This window comes from Columba livia, chromosome 21, assembly GCF_036013475.1.
Source record: "Columba livia isolate bColLiv1 breed racing homer chromosome 21, bColLiv1.pat.W.v2, whole genome shotgun sequence".
In the NCBI taxonomy this organism is placed as follows: Eukaryota; Metazoa; Chordata; class Aves; order Columbiformes; family Columbidae; genus Columba; species Columba livia.
In genome coordinates, this window is record NC_088622.1 from 4,306,725 (window position 1) to 4,328,940 (window position 22,216).

At 40.7% G+C, this 22,216-nt stretch overlaps 2 protein-coding genes across 7 annotated transcripts in view; both read left to right on the forward strand.

Annotated features, from left to right (window-relative positions):
- Positions 1 to 8: 8 nt before the first annotated feature.
- On the forward strand, positions 9 to 13,202 carry LOC102093466 (tumor necrosis factor receptor superfamily member 1B). Its single transcript, XM_065037598.1, has 10 exons — positions 9 to 488; positions 4,013 to 4,115; positions 6,071 to 6,199; positions 7,289 to 7,438; positions 8,319 to 8,412; positions 8,497 to 8,690; positions 9,397 to 9,471; positions 9,657 to 9,694; positions 10,119 to 10,386; positions 10,934 to 13,202. The coding sequence occupies exons 1-10, from the start codon at positions 201 to 203 to the stop codon at positions 11,230 to 11,232; spliced, it is 1,638 nt and encodes a 545-aa protein (XP_064893670.1). The 5' UTR covers positions 9 to 200; the 3' UTR covers positions 11,233 to 13,202.
- Positions 13,203 to 13,471: 269 nt separating this feature from the next.
- Positions 13,472 to 22,216, forward strand: part of VPS13D (vacuolar protein sorting 13 homolog D) — an 80,709-nt gene continuing 71,964 nt past the window's right edge. The window contains exons 1-14 of one of the 6 annotated variants that reach the window (XM_065037556.1): positions 13,472 to 13,742; positions 15,099 to 15,269; positions 16,178 to 16,255; positions 16,494 to 16,684; positions 17,002 to 17,082; positions 17,229 to 17,345; positions 17,560 to 17,664; positions 17,977 to 18,147; positions 18,784 to 18,884; positions 19,394 to 19,562; positions 20,052 to 20,144; positions 20,452 to 20,662; positions 21,228 to 21,407; positions 21,539 to 21,669. In XM_065037556.1, coding sequence (XP_064893628.1) covers positions 15,173 to 15,269; positions 16,178 to 16,255; positions 16,494 to 16,684; positions 17,002 to 17,082; positions 17,229 to 17,345; positions 17,560 to 17,664; positions 17,977 to 18,147; positions 18,784 to 18,884; positions 19,394 to 19,562; positions 20,052 to 20,144; positions 20,452 to 20,662; positions 21,228 to 21,407; positions 21,539 to 21,669 — 1,725 coding nt within the window. In that variant the 5' untranslated portion in view covers positions 13,472 to 13,742; positions 15,099 to 15,172. The remainder of the gene's footprint in view (positions 13,743 to 15,098; positions 15,270 to 16,177; positions 16,256 to 16,493; positions 16,685 to 17,001; positions 17,083 to 17,228; positions 17,346 to 17,559; positions 17,665 to 17,976; positions 18,148 to 18,783; positions 18,885 to 19,393; positions 19,563 to 20,051; positions 20,145 to 20,451; positions 20,663 to 21,227; positions 21,408 to 21,538; positions 21,670 to 22,216) is intronic. The other 5 variants (XM_065037557.1, XM_065037554.1, XM_065037555.1 and 2 more) reach the window with 5 other exon arrangements.

Genomic DNA, 22,216 nt, shown 5'->3' on the forward strand with positions numbered 1-22,216 from the left:
GTCTGATTTACATTAAAGTGTCTACAGCAAACCGGCAGCGTGTACGAGACATGAGTGAACGTGATGCAGCAGCACGGTGGGTATCAGTGAACGCTACAAAAGGTAAGTTTGTATTTTGAGGCTAACGGAGCATAAATATGACTTAGAAAGACCCTTTATGCGTGTGGAGGGTCTCTTCAAAGATACTTGATGTAACTTCTATGTCTGGCCAGCAGCCAGCAGCGCTGTATAACCTGAAAGCCGCGGGGTTTAGACCGAACGCTGCTCCGCGGTGCCGCCTGCTCGGGGCGGTTCCCGCCGGTGTCAGCTCCGCCCCGGCCGCGCTCGGCGGCGGATGGACCGCGGATGGGCCCGCGATGGGGCCGGGATCGCGCTGGGCGCTGCTGATGGGGCCGGGACCGTGCTGGGCGCTGCTGATGGGGCCGGGCCCGTGCTGGGCGCTGCTGGCCCCGCTGCTGGCCCCGCTCCTGCGCTGCGCTGCCGGCCGGGTGAGTGCGGGGAGCCCCGCGGGGTCCTGCCCGCCGGGACCGGGCGGTTTGTGTGGTGCTTGCAAAGCGGGAGCGCACCTGGTGTCATTAAAGGTGTGATGCAACAGGCAGCGTTTTACCGTTGTGCTTGCAGAGGTGTAATGTAATGGGCGTCGTTGTAGTGTTGTGCTTGCAGTTATCTGTCTCCCTCAGCTTGTGCTCAGCTCGGTGTGATCCCTATAGGAGCCTCAAATCTCCCTCTTGGACTTCTTTAAAGCTCATCCTGCTCCCTTTGGTTGTGTTGTCGTTATTTTCTGGCTTCCCAAAGCAACGGCTGGTCATTTTTCCTGGATTTTCATTGGAAATGGGTTGATGTTTTCAGGCTTGTTTGAATGTAAGATCAAGCCTAATGTGGCCAGTCCTGACTTCCTGATCCTTTCATGGGAACTTGCTCATCACCTGCCCTGTGATAAGTGATGAAGATGCAGCCTGTGTTCCTGCCTCTCAGGCCTGCAACCTGTTATTCCTCTTGCTTTCACCCCTTGTCTGCCTGAGTATCTTTGCTTTCCGTAGGGAAACTGTAGATTTTAAGGCTCATCAGCTTTGACTGTGCCTGTTACTGGAAGTGTCAGATCTTGATTTAGTGAATATTGTCTTATATTATGCTAACCTTTGGGAAAACAGATCAGCTTTCAGATACATAAGCCTGAAGTTCTGAAACGGAAGAGCTGATATTCCTGAAAATGTGTATATTTTTTCAAATATATATATATAAAGTAAAATATACTATGTAAAAAGAAGCTTTATGTTTTGAGTATAGTTGTTACAGCCTGATACAGCTCCCACTGATTTTGGCAAGACTTGTTGTTATCTGATAACTAATCTTCAACAGAATTATTTTTGTAAATGAGCAGTTTAAATATTTTCAATAGGAATCTGCTTTTTTCCTGTCTCAGCAGGTTTGGTAGCTTAGCAAACAGTATCTCTTTACCTCAAGTCCTTTCCATAGCAACAGATTTTTACATCAGAGCCCTTGGTGACTTCACTGTGGTTTCATGTGCGTAAAGAACATCATACGCCAGATGCAGTTCCTGTTCAGACTCCTTTGGTTGACAACTGGAGTTTGAAGAAGGCAACTGTATGAAAAAGAAACAAATAAAAATCTAGATATGTGAGTTAGGATTAAAATGTATGTTTAAATATTTTGGTTTAAATGGCCTCCTTGAGTGGAAACGAATGTAATGTGAATGGATTTATATTTATATATATATATATATATATTCATCCATTATATTAGCATGTTTTATTTCTATTGTTGAAGATACTTGAATTCAATTACACAGAAATTCCAAGAATACAGGAACAAGCTGTGAGGCAGGAATGAAAGGAAATTACATTCATTATAACTAATATTCAGACTTCTCAGCTGGTATGGAGACTGCTGCTGGCCCACTACAGATGGGAAAATGATTCAAACAGTGCAGAGAGAGTCTTGAGTCATTGACTTTTTTGTATGTAACTTCTCAGCGATTGTTTAATACACAGGCATTGCAAAAATCTCCCCAGTGAGTTGTGTAGTCAGCGGCAAGCATGGTTTACCCACTTCTGTGCCAAAATATATTGCGTAATTTCAGTGGTGTGCATAGAGCTAGACTAAGTTTCATGTTTAATAATGTCTGTGCCTCTGCTGCTAGAGGCGTTTTGCTTCTACTTCTACCTGTCACATTTAATGAAGTCCTCCAAGTCTTCTTTTTTCTGTGTGAATATCTTGAGTCTACTGCCTTTGGACACTACTACCTAATCTGAGATCTTTTAAGTCTGTAACTCAAGAGATCCAGCATCCTTCACACAATCTGCTTGCAGAACATTGGATCGCAGTAAAAGCAGAAGACAAAAAAGGACGTAGGAGATATACAAACAGTAACAAAATGTGAAGATTGTGGAATAGAATCTGATCCCCATTCATCAGTCTTTCAGCCCAAAGTAGCCAATGGATCTGGATGCCGGATACAAATATTGTACTGCTCAACTCGGACCCTAGAGTTGGTGGAATGGCTAGAAAAAGCTGGGTCTTCTTGTAGCAAAGAAATCCAGAAGAGATTTATGCCCAGTAAGTGGCCACACTTCCTCTGGCAGAGTGGGAGATCTGACTGCTGGCCTCAACAGTTTACACTGGCAGTAATTACTAAAATTAACGGCATCCTTCACGTGCAAACAAAGCTGAGTTCACGTGTGTATACAAATTGTATCTAAGTTAGTTTCCCATAAAGTTCTTTGAGGACAGTTGGCAAGAAATGTTCAATTGTATGTCATTGAGAGCCACAGCTCATCAAATAAAATCTCTGGAGATTGTATCAGGCAGTAGACATATCCTTTCAAGCACAACTTAAGAGAAATAGATGTGAACTTATCAACCAACAGGTTTTCCTGTGTCTTTAACTTGCAGGGCAATATTTGCAACAGACAATGCAGGTGAGATAAGAACATTTTTTGCCAGGAAGCCTTGCCACCAGAATAATTTGTGATGTGGTTTATTGTATTTCTCCTTCCCCCACCGTGTCTGTTCTTGCAGTGAAGTTTTATGTTTTAAAAAGACTCTCAAGTGCTTGTTTTAATGAAGCTGCTCATAGTAGCTACAAAAATGTGACAACACACTGGATCTTTCTTGGTTTAGTAAACGAGAAAATAATTGACATGAAAAATGCTTTGGATGAGAGCAGAGCCCTTTTCTCCTTCATCAGATTTTAGTGTCAGCTCATATTTGCAAATGCTATGGTTTGTTGCTCATCCTATGAGGGTACAATAACAAATCCAGCATTAAGAATTATTACTGAACCTAGAAGGTATTGAAAAGCCTTGGTTTTATTTTTAAATTATTATGGTTATTATTCTCATTAACAGTGATGAAACTGATAATGTTGAAGGCAGCCACCTGGTTCTGCTTCAGAGTCTTCAATCCTTGTGCAAGCGTCCTTTAAAGAGGCCTTGTTAACTGGGAAGCAAAAATGGAAGCCAGAGTAGATATGCAGCTAGTAAGAGGTAAAATATTTCCACAAGCAGCATAAGAAAAATACGGGTTCCCTTTAAGCACTTGTTGAGAGTGGGAAGTGTTAGTCTACTTTGTCAGTAATGTGAAGACACAATAGATAATCAACGTGTTTTTTCAGTAAGGAGGAAGGATATTTTCATTACCGGCCTCCAAAGGGATTGTTCCTGTTTTGATTTCTCTTTTTAATAAGACTTGTGTAGAACTTCTCTAAATGTGTGTAGATTATACATGGGGCAATCTCTTCAGACTGAAGAAAACTGAGCAGCGTCGCATGCTTTTGAACAGCATCTTTCTGATCTAGCAGGAAACTCCTACACTTGCACTACCTAAGATTAGCCTTTTTCTTTTGAGTGAGTGTATTTTTCCATTTGAAAACAGGTGACACGTCCTCAAATATTTTGGTACTTGTTCACTGAAGTCATTGAGCTGTGCTGATTGGTGTGAGCTGAAAATTGGGTACACTTGTGACTCATGATTCTCCTCCGATTTCTCCTAGGAATATTCATTGCCTTATACACCGCAGTTTGCACAATGCAAAGATCCCAGCACTGAATTCTATGATGAAGAACTTAATAAATGTTGCAGCCAGTGCCCTCCAGGTAGGTTATAATTCAAACCATTACTTTACACAGCCAAATTCGTCAATTTTCAGATAACTGTGGTACGTTTTGATTATTTATACATCTTAAGAACATGGAATTTTTGCTGTTGTCTAGCTGGAAGACAATAACATGTGACTATAAAAATATCTGCAAAAGAGACACACTGTTCATCAGAATTGGAGTTCTGGTGCAAGGTTAACCTGGCTGGGGCTCATCAGGAGCTGGGCTGCTGAGCTCATGTATAGGCACAGCTTTGTGCTGAGCTCTTGTAAGCACAGCTTTGCATGGTGTTTTGATGAAAGTATTTTTAAGTCAACATCTGGGGGAGGGTGCAACAAATTAGACAACACGTCAGGCTCAAGCCAGCTAATAACAAATATATTGTAAAACAGGCCGTGAGATAGAGCTTAGTTTCCATACTTTGATAATATTGCTTAAATAAGGGGCTTTCCATTGGACAGGTTAATCTATAAGTGCTCATTAAGGCAGGTTTTTTTTGTCTTTTTACTGTAAATCAGACACTGCAGACCACTGTCAGGGACTGGGTACAAGACTACAGAAACTGCCTGCTTGACGTGTCATGTCTTACACTTCAGTGACAATGATTAATAATCTTCTGCTAGCAAAAGCTGTTGACTGCAGAAAAGTGGGTGTGTGGCTAGTAATGCTGTTTGGGTATTTTAATAATACAGTTTTTGCATCTAGTTGTAATTATATTATTACATTAGACACAGCAAAAAACCTGCCTATTTGTCTCATTACATGCTGAGCAAACAAAATTTGTCTCCATAAATGCTGAGTTCCTGTCAGAGAGATCCGGAAGCTGAAGCAGGAAATCAGTACATGCTGAAGCAGCCACAGTTGCTTGAATTAACTGAAAATGTCTAGATAGATCTGTCAAGCTTCCTTTGTTAAAAACACAGTGGATGAAAGATGATAATTCATCGGTGAAGCCTTTTTCTGTTGTGGTATGTACAACGAACTCTGGGCAACGAGTTGTAGGAAGTCTAAACTCTTTGTTTTTGTTATTATGAATTGGATTTTTTTTTTACAATAGATTATCAAAAACTGAAGCCTAAATCATTAGCAGGATGTGGGAGGCAGAATTCTAAGGTTCAAGTAAGTACATGGAAAAAAACAAGTCTTTGGAAATATTTTCTATGGCTCACCTCCAGGGCCCTTCTTTCAGATAACAGATTTCCCAAGCAGTTCCAAAGGCTTTCTCAATGTTACTCCTGCTTTCTGAGCGTATTTTCCAGGATATTTCTGGACAGGATATGAGACATTGACTTGTATCTTCTTCCTCCTTTCAAGCAAAGGGGAAACAGCAACAGAGGGGTTTTGCTTTCTCCAAAATGGATATGTTGGAGTTCTTATTCCCACAACTGCACTGAACGTGTTGTTGGTGAGAAGCACTGGATGAAATACCTTTGATAGCTTTTGATTTTGTCTGGAATGCCAGTAGCTTCAGAAACTCTGCTTTGATCGTTAGGGCTGGCTGAAGAGCTGAAGGAAAAGGGTGAGCTCATGGCCCTTCTGTGGTGACACGTGGTGAAGTTCTTAGTTCAGGTCTGTTTGTGGTAAATCTTTATTATGCGTTCGTCACTTGCTGCTTGTAAAGGTAATAAGGGCCTCAGCCAGACACGTCATTCCAGCACGTGCCTGACCTTCAGCATGAAACACCATCCTGTGTTTCACCAGAAAACACAGCTTCTATGAGGAGGAAAAGATTGATGTACTGAACTGAACTGAATGGAGGAAAAGGGGCCAATCAGAGTTTCTCTGTATATACACGTGGTCCTTGCTTGGTGTACATTGCCAATCTGATAGCGGCAGTGAAGGGAAAGCATTTCTACAGCTAAGAATGGAACTTACCGTAAATGATTCCCAGTGATCTTTTCCAATGAGATGCTTTCTCTTTTTGTTTTCTCATGTGTGGTTTTTTTTGATAGGTCAATATAAGACAGAGAGCTGCAGTCACAGTGCGGACACAAAGTGCCGTCCCTGTAGAACTAACACATACACAGCAATCTGGAATCTGTCTCCTCTGTGCTTTGCCTGCTCACCACCCTGCAGGAAAGGTAGGCTTGAATTATTAAAGAGGCATTTGTGACTTTAACAGTCTACTCAAAGTGTGGCCTTGGTTTAACCTAGTCTTTTCTCCTAGGAAAACCAGGAGGTTTTGGCTATCACTTGTATAGTCCCATTCTCATGCTTTTGGGGAAAAGAATCAGGGAAAAGTCTTGCAGAGGGACCTGCCCCCTTTTCTTTCCAAATCCTAAAAATGTGACACCCATCTTATATTATTTGAAACTAAGGCACCACATCACTAAAATAGGTATAAATGTCATCAGCAGAGTAGATTCCTGCTTATACTCTCCAGCCAAGGGAGCTTAAGACCTGACTTGCACAGTATGGAATGGATAATAACATTTGCAGCATCCAGCCATTTCTCAGTTTGTCGTCTGAACTGACAACAGCAAATGGCAGTTGTGATATTCCTATATGGTTTTGGTTTCTTTTGCAAAACAGCATAGTCAGTTTGTTAAAGCAGCTGGACGGTATGTAAAGTAGTACCAACATCTGCACTATGTGCATTAACAAATTCAGTGCTGTTGCCCATCACTTCTAATGGAAACTGGTGGAGAAAACTATCTTCTTGACTCACTGGCAAGTAAGTTTTAAGGATAAAATCTAAGCTGTTCAAAGGACCTTTGGTCTCATCTAAATAGATAGTCCTACAAAGCTGGTTGATTACAGTATGAAAATGTCTGTAGTAAGGTCTCCAATCACTTTAAAGACAGTTGATGATCTGCATAGACTACAAATGTTGGTATGGCCCCCAGATACTGCACCGATGAACACAGGTTACACAAATGTGCATATATATGGTTACGATACAATACAGCGCAACTGCAGGTACAGAGTTTCAAGTGTGAATTCTACAAATGCAAATTTCTCCTTTCCTAGAGAGAGGGAGGAAAGTCTTAGAAAATGTTGATGCTGGGGCATATAACGTATTCATTGTATGATGGCATACTAGCCAGAAGCTGCAAAATTGTCTTCAGTTTGTGGAATGTGAACATCACCCCATATTCACTTGAAACGTTACAGGCTATAATTTTAAATATTGCTAATGACATCTTGCTTTATTCTATTTTTAAAAACAGGATTGGTGCAGAATCAAACATGCACTAAGTCGCAGGACAGAACCTGTAGCTGCCCGCCCAATGAGTACTGCATTTTGAAAATATATGACTCCTGCAAAATATGTGAAGTGCATAAAAAATGTGGAAAAGGTTATCGAGTTTCCAGAAAAGGTAATTGAATTCTGAACACTCTACACACAAAATAGTTTTACTGTATGAAGAGGATTATTTTTTGCATTAACAGTCCATAAATATTTCTGAATCTGCCCCCAACTCAGTAAATTACAGGAATATTGTCTTTTGATTCTCATGCATTCTTTTTAATGGAAGCATTATCTCAGCAAGTAGACAGTAGCTAGAGCAACAGGATTCTCAAGGGGCATATCTGAAAAGACAGCATGTTGCAATCTGTTATTACCATATATCATGAAGTTCCCCAATCCAACTTAATCTTCCTTTGTTTTGCTCTACCATGTGATTTCTTGCATGCAAGTGACTCAGATTCAAGATCACTTGTATCCTGCTTAAATCCTTGGAACAGGGCTTCAGGTTGAACTTTTGTTACAGTAAGTAATGGTGACTCTATGCTGTCCTGCAGAACTAATCTGTCTTTATTAGATTATGAAAGTCACCACTCTGATAATGTAGCTGTCTCAAGATGATATATAATATTCAAAGAGGTGGAACACTGAATATTTTTAAGAAATTAAGATTAATCTGAAAAGATACAGAACTCCAGAAGAATGGAATTCATGGTTAGCCCGTCAGGGATGAGTGAAAAAGCTCAGCTCTGTCTGAAGTACCACATTTTAACCTTTTGGTGGGTTCTTACAGTCTGAAAAAGACTGTAAAGGGCACCAAACTAACCACTGATTAATCTTCTGATTTGTGTTTGGGTTGGGTGTTTCAAGTAAATCTCTTCCGTGACAGTTAAAGAGACTGTATTTTGTGTACTGCGTCTGTATCACTTCCAGGATCTGTACCGCAGACTGAATTATTCATTCTTGTTTCTCACTAGATGACTAACTGGAGATTTTCTATGTGTTTAAAGGGACAGATAGCACAGATACAGAATGTAAACCTTGTCCTCCTGGCACCTTTTCACATGAGGAATCTTACGATACCAGCTGTGTACCACATACAGTGTAAGCCAATGTTTCTGTCTAATAGTGATCTTCACTATGCATGGGGTTGCTTTCTTTCCTAATGTCTCTTTTTGTTTCCTGTAGTTGTAAATCAGTGGCTGTTCCTGGAAATAACATAAATGACACTGTTTGCAGCGACTTGGGAACAAGACTTGCCACAGTTGTACCTCACACTATTTTGAACCTGCTCCTGACCCAAAGCTCGTCTTCCAACAAACCTGAAATAATAACTCGACCTGTCATTTTAAACTCTGTACCTGACGCGTCTCACATCATTGGTGAGCTATTGACCTTTTAAAAGTAATTTTTGTCTGCCTAGGAAGCAACCTCATAGTTATTTCTCAGTTCCCCTCCAAGACCAGTTACCTGTACCCAAGCAGAACCTCAGAACAGCTGAATTAATTTAATATGATGCTGCTTGTCATGAGTTGCATAGTATTTACCTGTGCTACCCCAGTGCATCCTACAGCCCTTGTAATTCCGGAAATATTTCTAAAACTCCCAAAACGATATTATACAAGGCATTTCCTGAGAATTGCTGCTATGAAGAAGCTGGTAGAGAAGGTCATATCTTAGATTTGGGACTATGAAGAGAGAGGAAGTCCTTAGGACATTCGAAGTGTGGATGTGTTCTCTCCTGCTCACAGCCTCTCCAGAAGGCAGACGTGTTTAAGAGCATTCTGAGCTGCCTCGCCTCGTATTTAACAAACTGTTGCTGGCCTAGAGAGACATCTTTTGCGACCGAGGCCTAAAGTCTGTCCTCACTTCTCAGAACAGGAAAATTCAGTTTTATGCAGTGTTGGAGACTGAAATGAGACCTTGGTATCCAACAACAGAGGCATCAAATGTGAATGTCAGACACACCTGATACTTGTAAATTTAACTTTTGTAGCCAGGGATAGAACCTAAAAAACTGCCTCTTTCTAATTAGATCATTTGTCAGGTCAACCGGCTAAATAATTTGTCTTTTTAATTTATTTTCAGGATCAGTAGCAGGACCATTGTTATTGATCCTGATAATTGCTATTCTGGGGGTTTGCTTAGTCTCCGAAAAAAAAGGTAAGATTTATGAAGAGAAAATAAGCAGATGTGTAAATATTGGAAAGAGTGTCACTTTATTTCCCACCAAGTTGAGCCTAGTGCTTGAGTGCCATTAGCGTCTCAGAAGATGCTAACTGTCTTTGAGAAGCTTTTGCAACTGAAACACATTGAGGTGCTAACGAACTGTCTATCCTCATTTGCAGCCCTTGTATATTCTCCAGCAACTACAGAAGCAGATTTGGTGAGTGTCCCTCGTTCCTTTCCATCTTTTCCATTTCTTCCAAAGTTTTACAGAAATCGGGCTGTCTTATCTGACTGCAAGTAGAAAACTGCACAGCAGAAAGACAACTGGAGTGAGAATGGGGTGGTGTTGGATGTATGTTCCACACACAATGCACCATCTCGCTTGACTTTAGGCTATATTAGCAATAAAACAATCAGAAAACCAGATTTTAGAGCCCAGGTAATCAGCGAAGTGCTGTAGGTGCCTTCAGGAGACAGGTTCATTTTGTTGAACGCTTAATGAGCTGGTATGAATTTTACTTAGTCATCAGTAGGCAAATGGAAATTTTCAGTGGTTTCTCTAGCTCTGTAAGTGCTGAGCTGTTCTTTGTCAGTGTTTTTAAAAAACATTAATGTTTTGCATTTCTCTGCAAATGTTGCAGCCTATTTCCCCTGCAGAAAAGCTGTGTGACAAAAAAGTAAGAAATACAGAATCACAAAACTCCAGCAGTTCTGAACAGGAGGAACAGCGTCTCTTAGAAACTTCTGGGTCCAGCAGTAGCTCCCTGAATAATCCAGCTGGGTCTGCAAGTGTCAGTGTGATAAGTAACAATAACGAAAAGCCAGAAACAGAAGGATTTCAGCAGCAACCTTCAGCTGCAGAAGGGTGTCAGCTTCACGGTGGAGACAGACACAACTCCGCGAGCTCAGGTAAGAGCGGATCAGAATGATCCAGCTCCTCTTGAAATTTGATTATCAATCATGAGTCTTTTTAGCAGAAGTTTAAATGGCAGGATAAAGCATCAGACGCATGTTCAGCAGAGAGAGTAACTTTCAAAAAGAAAAAGCGATTGTTTTAAGCCTGAGACAGTAAAAAGAGTGTGCTCGATGGAGGAGCAGTTATTTGCAGACTAGGGGATCAGCATCGTGTGGGGCTCCGACCTGTGAGTGGGAGTGAGAGCCACAGGGAGCAGGAAGAACACTGTCAAAAGCATCTGAAATGGAAACGGGTGGGTAGGGAGTTGGCTGTGATCAGGGCTCTGTATTAATTTTTATGGCTTTTTTATTTCTGGGATGACATATGGTACCAACCCCCCCCTAAAACATTACAGAATCAACTCTACCAGCTTACCTAAATGAAGTGAAGCAAGAAGATATTTAGTGTCTATTTTAAGTCAAAAAACTGGATAAAGAATCCAACCATCCTGTTCTGGATTTCATGCTTCCGTGTTTAATGTGTTTTCTGTTTATTTGACAGAACTTTCTGGTAACGGAGGAACGCACGTGAATGTGACTTGTATTGTGAAGGTGTGTAGTCCAGACTGCAGTTCCCAGTTCCCAGAAGAGAATAGTTCAACGAGCATGGATCATGGAAATGCTCCCTATTATTCCCCAACAGGGGAAGAAATTCCCCTTTCAAAAGAAGAAAACCCCTTGAAAAAACAAACTGAAATTCAGATCTCAGTGGAAAATGAGGACAATTTACTCCAAGACTTGCTTCCAGAAGAAAAGAACTTTCCTCTGGGTATTCAAGATGCGGGGATGAAAAACAGTTAAAGGAAATTACAGATTATATACTGATTGACTGATGATATTAATCAAACAACCCCTTATCTTCTAAAAGAAACTTTATGATAAATGTAGCATTCCTACAGAGACTTGACATTTCAGATGAATATAGACACTGATGCTTTTGAGGTTTTTAATCTCTTTTGCCAGCTTTGAGAGTCCAACGATGATCTTTGCAGTTTAAAAAAATTTGAATGCTTTTTCTTTTCAACTGAATGGCCAACGCCTCCCTTTCTTCTCTGACACCTTAGAGGGACCTTTACCAGATCTGAAAAGGAACATTTTTTCTAACTTTATGCCATTGATTTTTCTGCTGAGTCTTCTTGTGATGGTGATTTGGGTTCGGGTTTGCCCCCTGTCAAGAACATGGCTGTGACCAGCACTTCTAAGAGACTGGAGTTGAATTATCATTCATTCAATGCTAATGAATTATCCATTTGATTTTAATTTTGAAAGTATTGCATTCCATTTCCTATCACATGTCTTCGTGGGCTCACCTTCCCTCATCCTCCTGGTTATTTCTTTTATTCTTACAGTTTGCTTTTGCTCATGATGAGAACCAGCTTCTCAAATCAACCTTAAGCGTATCAAGGAGTGAAATCTTTTACAAGAACCTTTTTTACTAGATTACAACTATTATGTCTAAACAATAGCATTTCATTAGCTGTACATAGTGCTTTTTATTTTAGGAAAGGAAATCTAGATTAAATAGTTATGATCTTGGAGTAGGAAGTAAGTTCCTTTTATTGGCAGCTCTAAAGTTTGTCATCTTTGTGTCCGGGCTGATTTCATGTGGTTCCCTGATTGATTTTGACTTCATTTTTGAGGTTAAACATAAACCCCAAATATTTTTCCCTATGTTCCAGTGCATATTAGAGAAGATCCACGTGACTATGCGCACCGCATACCTCATGCCCACTGACCTCAGGAAAAGGGCTATCTCTTGATGATTATGTAGCATAATCTGTCAAAAACTGAATGGACTCAAACCTCAGAACCAGAAAATCCTGTTCTCCTTCACTTCTTGCTTGACATTGAAGATCCAACCACCTCTTACAGAAAATTAGTAAAGGTTCTCCTTCAATCAAGTGGGAGTCTTTCGGTTTTGGAAGTCAATTCTTAGGGTCCCATTTCCCGTAATTACATTTTGTGCATATGGCTTAATGAACAATCGTGGCATCTATACTCAACCAGAATTTGCAATACGGTGTTTGAATTACATTGGAATGAAGTCATACGGTAGGCACAACTCTTTTATGCCATAAGAACATACGGTTGGACTAGATGATTACTGTACTTCCCTTCTACCTCAAGAGAAACTAAATGCAGTAGTTATTTCTGAGGCCTTAGACTGAAAAAGGACATTTTGCAATAGCATTTGTTCAAGAACAACACAGAAGAGGCACAGATACTAAAATTACAAATTTTAAACTTCCACAAAAGCTACGGGGTTTACTGACAATGTTTCTGGAACTGAGAACTGGCAAATAGGTCTTTAATTCTGTTATGAAGAAACCTTTTGTAACTGTATATTAAACTTCTAGGTGAAGGTAATTTTCAGAAAATACTTTGAAAATGGGCACAGTGAAACCGTGACAAAACTGGAAGATTTAGGCAAGAAAATGACCTAATTTTATGCAGCACTTTGAACCTCCTGCACTGTGCTACTTTCACGTCTTGTTCGTCAGCTCCCAGTGCTGCGACCGCCCTGAAGCAGCAGTGGAAGATTTCTGAAGTTTTAATAACGTTTAAAAGGAGGATCCCGTTATGGCCGTTAATTTACTGGGTTTTCAAATCATGGAGCTATGTGACAGCAGGAAAACTCAAGTTTTGTGTTGAAGTAGGAAAAATACGCTTGCATTTGCTTATAAAAAGTAAAAAAAAAGCGCCTATATTTTTATAATTGTGTGTATCTTCAAGTTTCCTAACCTCTCAATTAAATAAGATTATAATTTTTAGAGGGAGTGCTTTTCTTCCATCGGTTAAGCTGCTGCTTTCCAAACAATTTTATTTCTTTGTACCACCTAATTACAGGAGGGCTGATGCACAGCAGCCTGTGCCGCTGAAGAGAACTCTACCCAAGCCCGGCTCTTGACCTCAGCGCAGCCAGGGGCAGCCGCCCCCTCGGCCTCCAGCCCGACAAAGGGACTTTTGACGCTTTTTGAAGCCGAAATACTTCGATACTTCGTTTCCCGCCGTTTTCCCGGCTCTGAGGGGCCTCGCGCGGCCCCCGCTGCACGAGCCCCCTCACGGCCGGCACGCAGAGGCGCGAGCCCGCCCTCGCGCCGCCCGCACGTTCCCGCCTCCCCCGGGGCTCCGAGGCGCCCGGGCGCCCCTGCAGGCGGCGCGGAGCGAGCCCGGCCCCGTCCGCCCCGGCTCCGCCTCACATCCATAGCTCGGCGCTCCCCTAGCCAGGCGTCGGTTCGCTCGGGATCGATTGGCGTGCGGCCCGCCGGCCCCACGCACCACTGAGGAGGCGCTCACCACCGGGAGCCCAGGTGGGTACCGGCGGGCTGAGGGCGCGGGGCTGCCCCGGCTGTCGTATCTTTCTGCGTCAGCCCCTTCTCCGAACTCCACGGCGTGGGCCCAGCCCTGAGCGGCCCCTTCCTGCCTCACGCCCCTCGCAGGGCTCCGCCTCGCCGTCCCGGCCCCGGGGAGAGCGGGGGGGCGACGGGCAGCCGCGCAGTCCATGTCTCCTCGCTTCGGGGCCGGGGCGGCGGAGGGGACACCCCGGCGGGTTCTGTGCGGCGCCTCATCCTCGCGGCCGGGCCTGCGGGTTCCCTGAGGCGCCCGCCCCACGTGGCGCAGGCCCTTTGCCCCCGGCGCCTCAGGGCTCCCGCCGGGCAAGGTGACCTTTCGCTTGGGTTCCACAGGCGGTGGTGCCAACAGGTCTCCTCTTGCCTATCGCGTCCTCCGTGCGACGTGTTTGCCTGTGTGGAGCGAGAGAAGGGACAGTGTCCCGAACGCTCCTCAGCCACTTGTTTTTCTCTCTGTGTGTATCATCGGGCCCTGAGTAAAATGCTGCCCTGCTCCCTTGCACTGACAGAAAACCATCCCAGCTCCCTTCCCTCCCTGCTCGCAGCCTTTGCGCTGCCCATGGCCGGCTGCCCCAGGCTTCTCGAGGGCCTGTCTCATCCTCCCTGTTGGAAAAATAACACATTTTTCCAGAAAAAGTGAGCTTACTTTGGGTGGGGGTCTTGGTTTGGACTTCTATTCTCATCCTGCTAAGCACTGTATATGTTAAGAAAATAAAAGCACTGTCATAGGAAATAAGCGTTCTGTTTTTCTTTCCAGTGGCACAGCAGTGGATTAGAAGTTTATAGAGTAACTGTTGATGAGCTGTTTATTTGACATGTATCTGATTACTTCCCACACATACGCTGTTCCCAAAAAAAGGGTTGTTTCACAGATGTCATAAGAGTTCTTCAAAAATACAGTCAAAGGCTCTGGGCTGTCACATTAGATCAGGCTTCCAAAACCAGAATGGTGGCAACTTGAAGAAATACTGGCAGCAGAAATCAAGGAGGCCAGTGCAAAACTGCTTCTCATCAATGTGGAGTTTTAGTCTTCACTTTTTCTTCTTGGTTATTGCAACAAAATATGGTGTTTTGATTAGAAAAATGATGGAAAGGTGAACTTAATTTACAAATGGAGTGGTCTGTAGTAATGAAAGCTCTATATGAAACACTTGACTTAAAGGACATAGCATATAGCAGTTTTTTAAGGCAGAAATCATGCTAAGTATCTTTACTGCTTTTTAGGGGGGTTACAGTGAGAATTACGGTGATAGCTGTATGCCAGCTCTGCTGAGTTTGCGTTTCAGACAGTAATTTTCTTCGTGTTTTTTCTTTCAGCGTGTGACTGTAATTATGGAACAGAAATCCAGAAAATGACAGACAAACATTAGTTGCCCTCCTCTAGGACAGTCATGTTGGAAGGATTGGTAGCCTGGGTCCTCAACACTTATTTGGGCAAATATGTCAATAACTTGAACACAGACCAACTCTCAGTTGCTCTTCTAAAGGGTGAGGCTTTGTGGTGTTTTCTGTAGTATTTTCATACCATGTTTAAAAAGAAAAAGTTATGTTTTTGTAATAACTAGAAGGTGGAATAGAAATGGTCACTAATATTGTGTTTAACATTTATATAAACCCTTTCAATATAGAGTTTTGTGCCAGCACTGTAAAATGAGTAGTGAATTCTCTTGTGTTTCTATCTTTGTTGCTTTTTATCAACACTGTTAAAGCAATTTGTATGAAACTTTCAAAAGTATGCCTAGCATATCTTATCAGCATGTTTAATTTAGCTAATATTTGAGTGTCATTTTTCTTAATACTGTTTGGTAACTTTCCTGTTGAGGAACCGTGGCAGGAAGTATTCCGTAGTCTTTTACTTCTTGTGCTTTCGTGCTGGTAGTTACTCCTCTGTAACTAAGACTTCTGGTTTATGTTATGTCATGCTATGTTCACGAGTCCTGCATTATAGAGTCCTCAAATCAATGCTTTCTCATTTGCCTTTTGTTGCTATTAACTGCTTTTTTTGGAGAGAATATTTTATAACACTTCAACACTTACCTGTTCCTGTTTTTTGAAATACCGAGGAAATACTTGAAGTCTCTCTTTTAAAAAGACAAAGAGTAGGAGCTTTCTCCTTGGTTACAATAAAGTTCAGATCTAAAACCTTGCAGAAGATTGTTTCTAGATGACCTCATCAAATAGTTTGAGCACATGGCATTTGAAAATTAACAAGACAAGTATATTAAATAACCATTGTCATTGTAACACAACTTGGAATGGCATTCTCATGAAATTCCATTTCATTTTTTTTCTTTAAAACATGATGATAGTCATGTTAGACTTAGAATGTTCGAGTTGACATTGATTTAACATAATTTTCTTTTTAACGGACTTGTCTTTTTTTCTGCTTTGTGTAGGTGCTGTTGAATTGGAAAACTTGCCACTAAAGACAGATGCCTTGAAGGAATTGGAATTACCATTTGAAGTAAAGGCAGGTTTGTATTTTGCCTCGGTGTGCAGGACAAATATTAATAAACAGGAAGTATTGCATAATTTAGGAGAACCTTTACCTCTGAGTCAGAAGCTTGTGTGACTGAGGTAACATGGTTTTCAGATTATCCAGTTCTATTTTAGCTTGTTTGTTTCTTACACCACTTTTTCTTTCAGGCTTTCTAAGGGTGATAAAGTATGTTTACACAGGAATCTGACAGCATCTCTGTTTTATATATCTAGGTTTCATTGGCAAAATAACACTACAAATACCTTTTTATCGCCCACATGTGGATCCATGGGTGATATCTGTCTCAAAGCTACACTTAATTGGTGCACCAGAGAAAAAAGAAGATTTTGATGAGGAAAAGGAGAAGTTACAAGAAAGAGAACGCAAGAAGGCCCTTCTTCTGGCACTTGAAGAACAATGGAAAGTAAGTCAGGCTTGTCTTTCATGCTGAAGAAACTGCTATAGAAGAATGTAGATGGATTGCATTTAGGTCTTTTAACAAGCTGGAGAACAAATGCATAGGAAAGCAATTTAGAATTTGTTTAATTACCTGTTAACATAGTGCGATTTCTGCCTAATCCCACCCTGGTCATGTCGTGTTTCCCACATATTTTGGAGATACTGAATTCTATTTTTTTTCTTTTCCTCCCTGTTCACAGTAATTTCAGTATAACACGGTATATTGTTTCCTGATCGGTTGTCATCATGGTGCTTAATGCTTTTCCCTATTTTCTCTTTTAGAAAGAACGACAACAGAAAGGGGAATCTTACTGGTACTCAGTTACTGCATCTGTGGTCACAAGAATTGTAGAAAACATTGAAGTAAGCCTTTGCATTTTAGAGCTTTTCTCACTTGTTACGAATTCCCTGTGCCCACTGTGCTTCACGTTGTGTAGTCCATATTTGAGTCTTTAGTTGGCAATGATGTTAATATTTGTCTCTACTATTTTTTTTTTTCTTATGTCTAGTTAAAAATTCAGGATGTGCATTTCAGGTTTGAAGATGGTGTCACAAATCCTTTGCAACCATTTGCGTTTGGCATATGCATCAAAAATGTATCAATGCAGAATGCAGTATTTGAACCAGTAAGTATAAGCTTTTGTCCTGGCAGTTAAGATGTGATGCTATATTTTATGTGTGCCAGCAAATATTTAGTAAAAAGTATGGCATTTTAATAATCTTCTGATTATTCTTATAAATTGATTCTGGGCATTGTTTATAGAATATCTCGAACTAGAACTGAAAACGTCATGGTATGTGGTGCTTGATCTTGACTTTATACCACTTTTTCTACTTCAGGTAGAGAAACTGATGCGGAAAAAACAGTTGGATGTTGCCGACTTCAGTGTTTATTGGGATACCAGCTGCACTTTATTGGGTGACCTGCCTCCTGGTCAGCTACAGGTATGAGAGAGATTGGTGTTGTTAGTCTCCTTTTTATGTTGCAAACCTAATTGACTTAAAATTTATTGGATCTGGTGCTTCTAAGAGCTACAGAAGTTTATGTTTTCATGTTATAATGATGGCATATGTGTGCAACCCCACAAAGGCTGTGCTGTGAAATATTTTGTTTTACCTTTGAAGAGAGAACATGTTTAAGAGGGTTTTTTATGGACTGGTATGCTAATAAAGTGTATTCTAATATATGAAACTAATGCATCCTAGTAAGTATTGTACACTCTTTTCTTATAGAATAAATTTGCTTCTAACCCACAGGAAGCAATGGACAAAAGTATGGAAAGTCACGATCATAATTACATCATGGGACCTGTATGCACTTCTGCTCTTCTTAAGAGAAATTGTTCTAAGGAGCCTTTAAGATCACGCGAGACTCCGCGGCTGGAGTGTGACATTCAGCTTGAGACTATACCCTTGAAGCTTTCACAGGTAAATACCAAACATCTTCATTCAGTAAAATTCAGTCTTGAATTATCTAAGAAAAACAGTTGTTGATTCAAATAGTGAAATACCTGTAGGGGTCACAAAACTGGAAGTGTTTGTAACAGCTTAAATACCAATTATTGTAGCATAAAATTAATACTTTCTTAAAAATTTTGAATGGGACATACTGAAGAAGCTGTTTGTTTTAAAACCAAACGCTCGAAATTATTTAATTATTTCACCGGAACTGATTATTGCAAGGAAATTACGTTTCTGTTTGTTCATTGTAACAGGAGGGATATACGTGGGGTTTTTTAGTCTGTAGAATGTACAATAGCAGCTGATATTTGGCTGATAATCTGACATGGAAGGAGATTTCATTCTGAGTTTTGTAAGTAAGGAAGCCTGTAAATGGAATGTCACACATCTGCTAGCTACTGGGAGAAGATACGTGACACTAGAGAATCAAATTATGAATTATGGTTAACTTTAATCTTAATTCTGAAACTGTATGGAGGCCATTGGTGCAAATAAAATAAGCCTGCCTTTTCTTGTTGTTATTTGTTTTGTTTTCTCCTCCCCTTTGATTTGGAAAGCACTCCCAATATTGCTTAATTGATCTGTGTATTCTTTTATGAAAAGATGCAGTATCAGCAGATCATGGGATTTTTAAAGGAACTGGCTAGAAAGGAACGACAGCTTAAATTCAGGAAGTGGAGACCAAAGGTTACGGTAACAGAGAAGTAAGTATATTGACACACGTGGTGTTGTTAATATGGTATTAAAAGCTATACTAGGGAGACTAGAATGAAGGCAAATATAAAAGTAGATAATAAAAATAATATATTAGAGCTTCCATTTTCATCAATCTGTCTTCAAAAAGGAGGACCCGGGTAACTGTAGACCGGTCAGCCTCACCTCCATCCCTGGGAAACGGATGGAACAACTTACCCTTAGAAAGATTGTATCAGTTCAGATCAGAGGTCTGTGTAACTCAATGTTTTGTTTTCTATGCTTTGATATGTAACAACCATATTAAATCTCACTAAAGTGGTGGGGACTTTGCAGAGTGCTGCTCTACACAACTTGTAGAACTGCCCACATATGCTGTCTCTAATCCTGATGCTTCTTCTGACCAGTTGCCCTCTGTTTTTTTCACTGAACCTCTCCTGGACGTTTCACCAGTTTGGCATGTGTTTGCATTTTTTTTTTTTTGAAATACTGGTAATATGGTAATTTTAAAATGTTTCAGCTGCCGAGAATGGTGGATCTTTGCTTTGAATGCTAATCTTTCGGAGATCAGGGAGCAGAGACAACGTTCGACCTGGGAGTTTGCATTACATCGGGCCCAAGATGCCGTATCTTACACTGACCTGTATTACAGCAAGTTGAAGGGGGAACCGCTGTCTGCTGCAGAGGAGGTATTTACATTTGGGTTTCCTACAGTATTGGTTTTGGTTCATCTTCTCAAACTTAAAGTGTTCTGGTTTAGAAGCATCTTTAGTTTTTCTGCAGGCCATTTTCACTGAACAGACTGTCTTTTGACCATAATTGAATTTTTAAAGCTTGGAACCTGGGCTTGTGGGAGGTGTGTGAGTGGCAGGGTTCTTGTGTTTTTGTTTTGCTTTTCAAAAAGCTGTCTCATTTTTGAGCTGTAACTGGTTTTCACCAAAAATAGCATCTCATAGAACATTCATGTCAGTCTGACATGCTTTCTTAACTAGTGTTCTCTGTAGACTCAGAAAGTATTAAATACTAGAAGTGTGTCAGGTCACCAGTATGGTTGGGTAGCTAATGTGGGAGAAATTATGGCAAGTTGACAGTCTGTTTCAGGGTGCTTTGTTGGGGTTTTATTTTTCCCAGTTGATTTTAGGATGATGCGGTTACTTCACCTTTTTTTCTCTTTTCAGGCAGAAATGCATCGAATTGAGGATGAGCAAACTTACGAAGAGTTGAAGATACTATGTGAGATAGTTCATGATAAATTTCACGACCTAGCTGAGGTGAGAAACATTCTGCATGCAGGGTGATATTTAGAATCTTTAAGTGAATTATTCTGAGATATTGTGTTCTGTTCTGCTGGAGAGTGTTAGTATATATTTATTTTGATTTAAATATGTGGTTTATTATTTCTTTGCTGCTACTCTCCTAATAGGCTAAGTATTGATGGAAAATATTACTGCTGGTGTATTGAAGAGTGCTGAGTAAATAGTAGATGGAATTGTATTTTTATTATGACTCTTTTTGTACACTTGTGATATTCTTTCACCTATCAGCAGTGATGTGTATCTCTTCAATGTTCAAACACAGAGTATTAAAGAGCCGTTGCCTGATTCCCCTGGAGCTTCCCCCACAGCAGAATCTGCGCATGGCGGTAGCACTGGAATGCTGCAGTATCTGCAGTCCTGGTTTCCTGGCTGGGGAGGCTGGTATGGATACGCTCAGCAAACATACGAAGGTGAACCTTTTGAAGGGCTGCTGCCAGACCCAAAGGAACAGTGGAATCCGGAAGACATACTAGGTGTGGAAATACAGGGTTTTCTCTTTCTTTTTAAGGCTGCTACCTCTACCATAGAGAGATACCTGGTAAAGGTGAATAGGAACAGCACTTTGGTTCTGTCCTGTTAAAAGATGATGTGTGTCAACTGATGCACCTAGGCAGCAGAGCTTAGTAGCCTGTTAAAACATCTCAATACCTGCTGTACCTGCTTAATTCTGGAGTGATTTATGGAATGCATTTGCTTCCACTGTTAGAGATATTTACGGCAAAGAGCTTTAGGGTATTTTCTGTTCAGGTGGGTAGGGGTCACGTATCTTGCTGGGACTGGGTATAACATTAACAACACTGGCTTGTTGGTATCTTCTTAAATTTAGGTTTATGTTATCTTAATAGAAGGGTTCTACAGAATATTCAGTTTTGTTAAGGAAGGAGGTATTTCTGCTTTATTTTTTGTTTCTATGTTTCTTCTCTAAAGCTGGGGAAATCTTTCGTTTTCAAATTCAGAGAAACTTTTCTGTTCTTCAGTAGTATTCCAGAAACTTACTTGATGTCTTGTTTTGTGGGTTTTGTTTTGTTTTTTAATTAGGTGCAGATGAATTTTTTGATCCTGCTGCAGATGCTTCTAGCATGAATACCTTTACAAAGAGAGATCATGTTTTTGCTAAATTCAATCTGCAGTTGCAGGGTGGCTCTTTCACTCTGTTGCATAAGGAGAAGAAGGCGGTACGTGCTGAGGAGACTGCGTTCATGCAGCTGGAGTTTTCAGGTATTAAATCAATTCCTGTTCTTTCTCAAAGAAGACCAGAGCTTTGTTGGATGGTATTTGTTATCTGTAAAATTTAAATAAAACCCGTGCTGTGTAGTAATAGAGAAGCATTTTATGTCTTTATATTCCAGGTGTCAAGATCTTAGCAGAATCCCTTCCTCGCCGAAATTCTTCCCTTCTCAAAATTCAGCTTGGTGGTCTTTTTCTGAGGGATTTGGCAACTGAAGGGACCATATTTCCTGTTCTTGTTTTCCCGAATCCTGTAAGTGAAAAAGCCTCTTTAAGTTACTATGTAGAATGCATAAGTGTGTATGAAAATTGGTACATTCCAGAACTCAACACGTTTTTCTTGATTTGTGTCTTATCCCAGAAAGAGAACACAAAATTCCACTTGTTGAACTTACTTTTCCCCTCCCTTTGCAAGGATCATTCATAGAACTCTTCATTGTTTGCTCTGTATGCTTGTAACTTTAATGTGACAGCTACTTGTGTTGGGAAGAAGGTAATTTGTTGAACAAGATTTGATTTTTGGAACAATCAGCATTCCTGTTTACTCAGTGATTGTACTTTTTCATAAAACTCTTTGGTCCAAGTAACATTTTATTTCACCTGTGTACTGTTACTCTAGAAGCAGAAATACAGAACTTCTTTTTTTTCTTCCTAATGTATTGCTGAAAAGACTTCAAATATCTCTTCTGAGCAACCAAAATTTGAATCTAATTCCATGAAAATTTCCCATGCGTTTTGTACTTTGTAATTTGTAGAGAACAGCTGGGAATTTGGACTTAAATAGCATTAGCCTCTTAGTC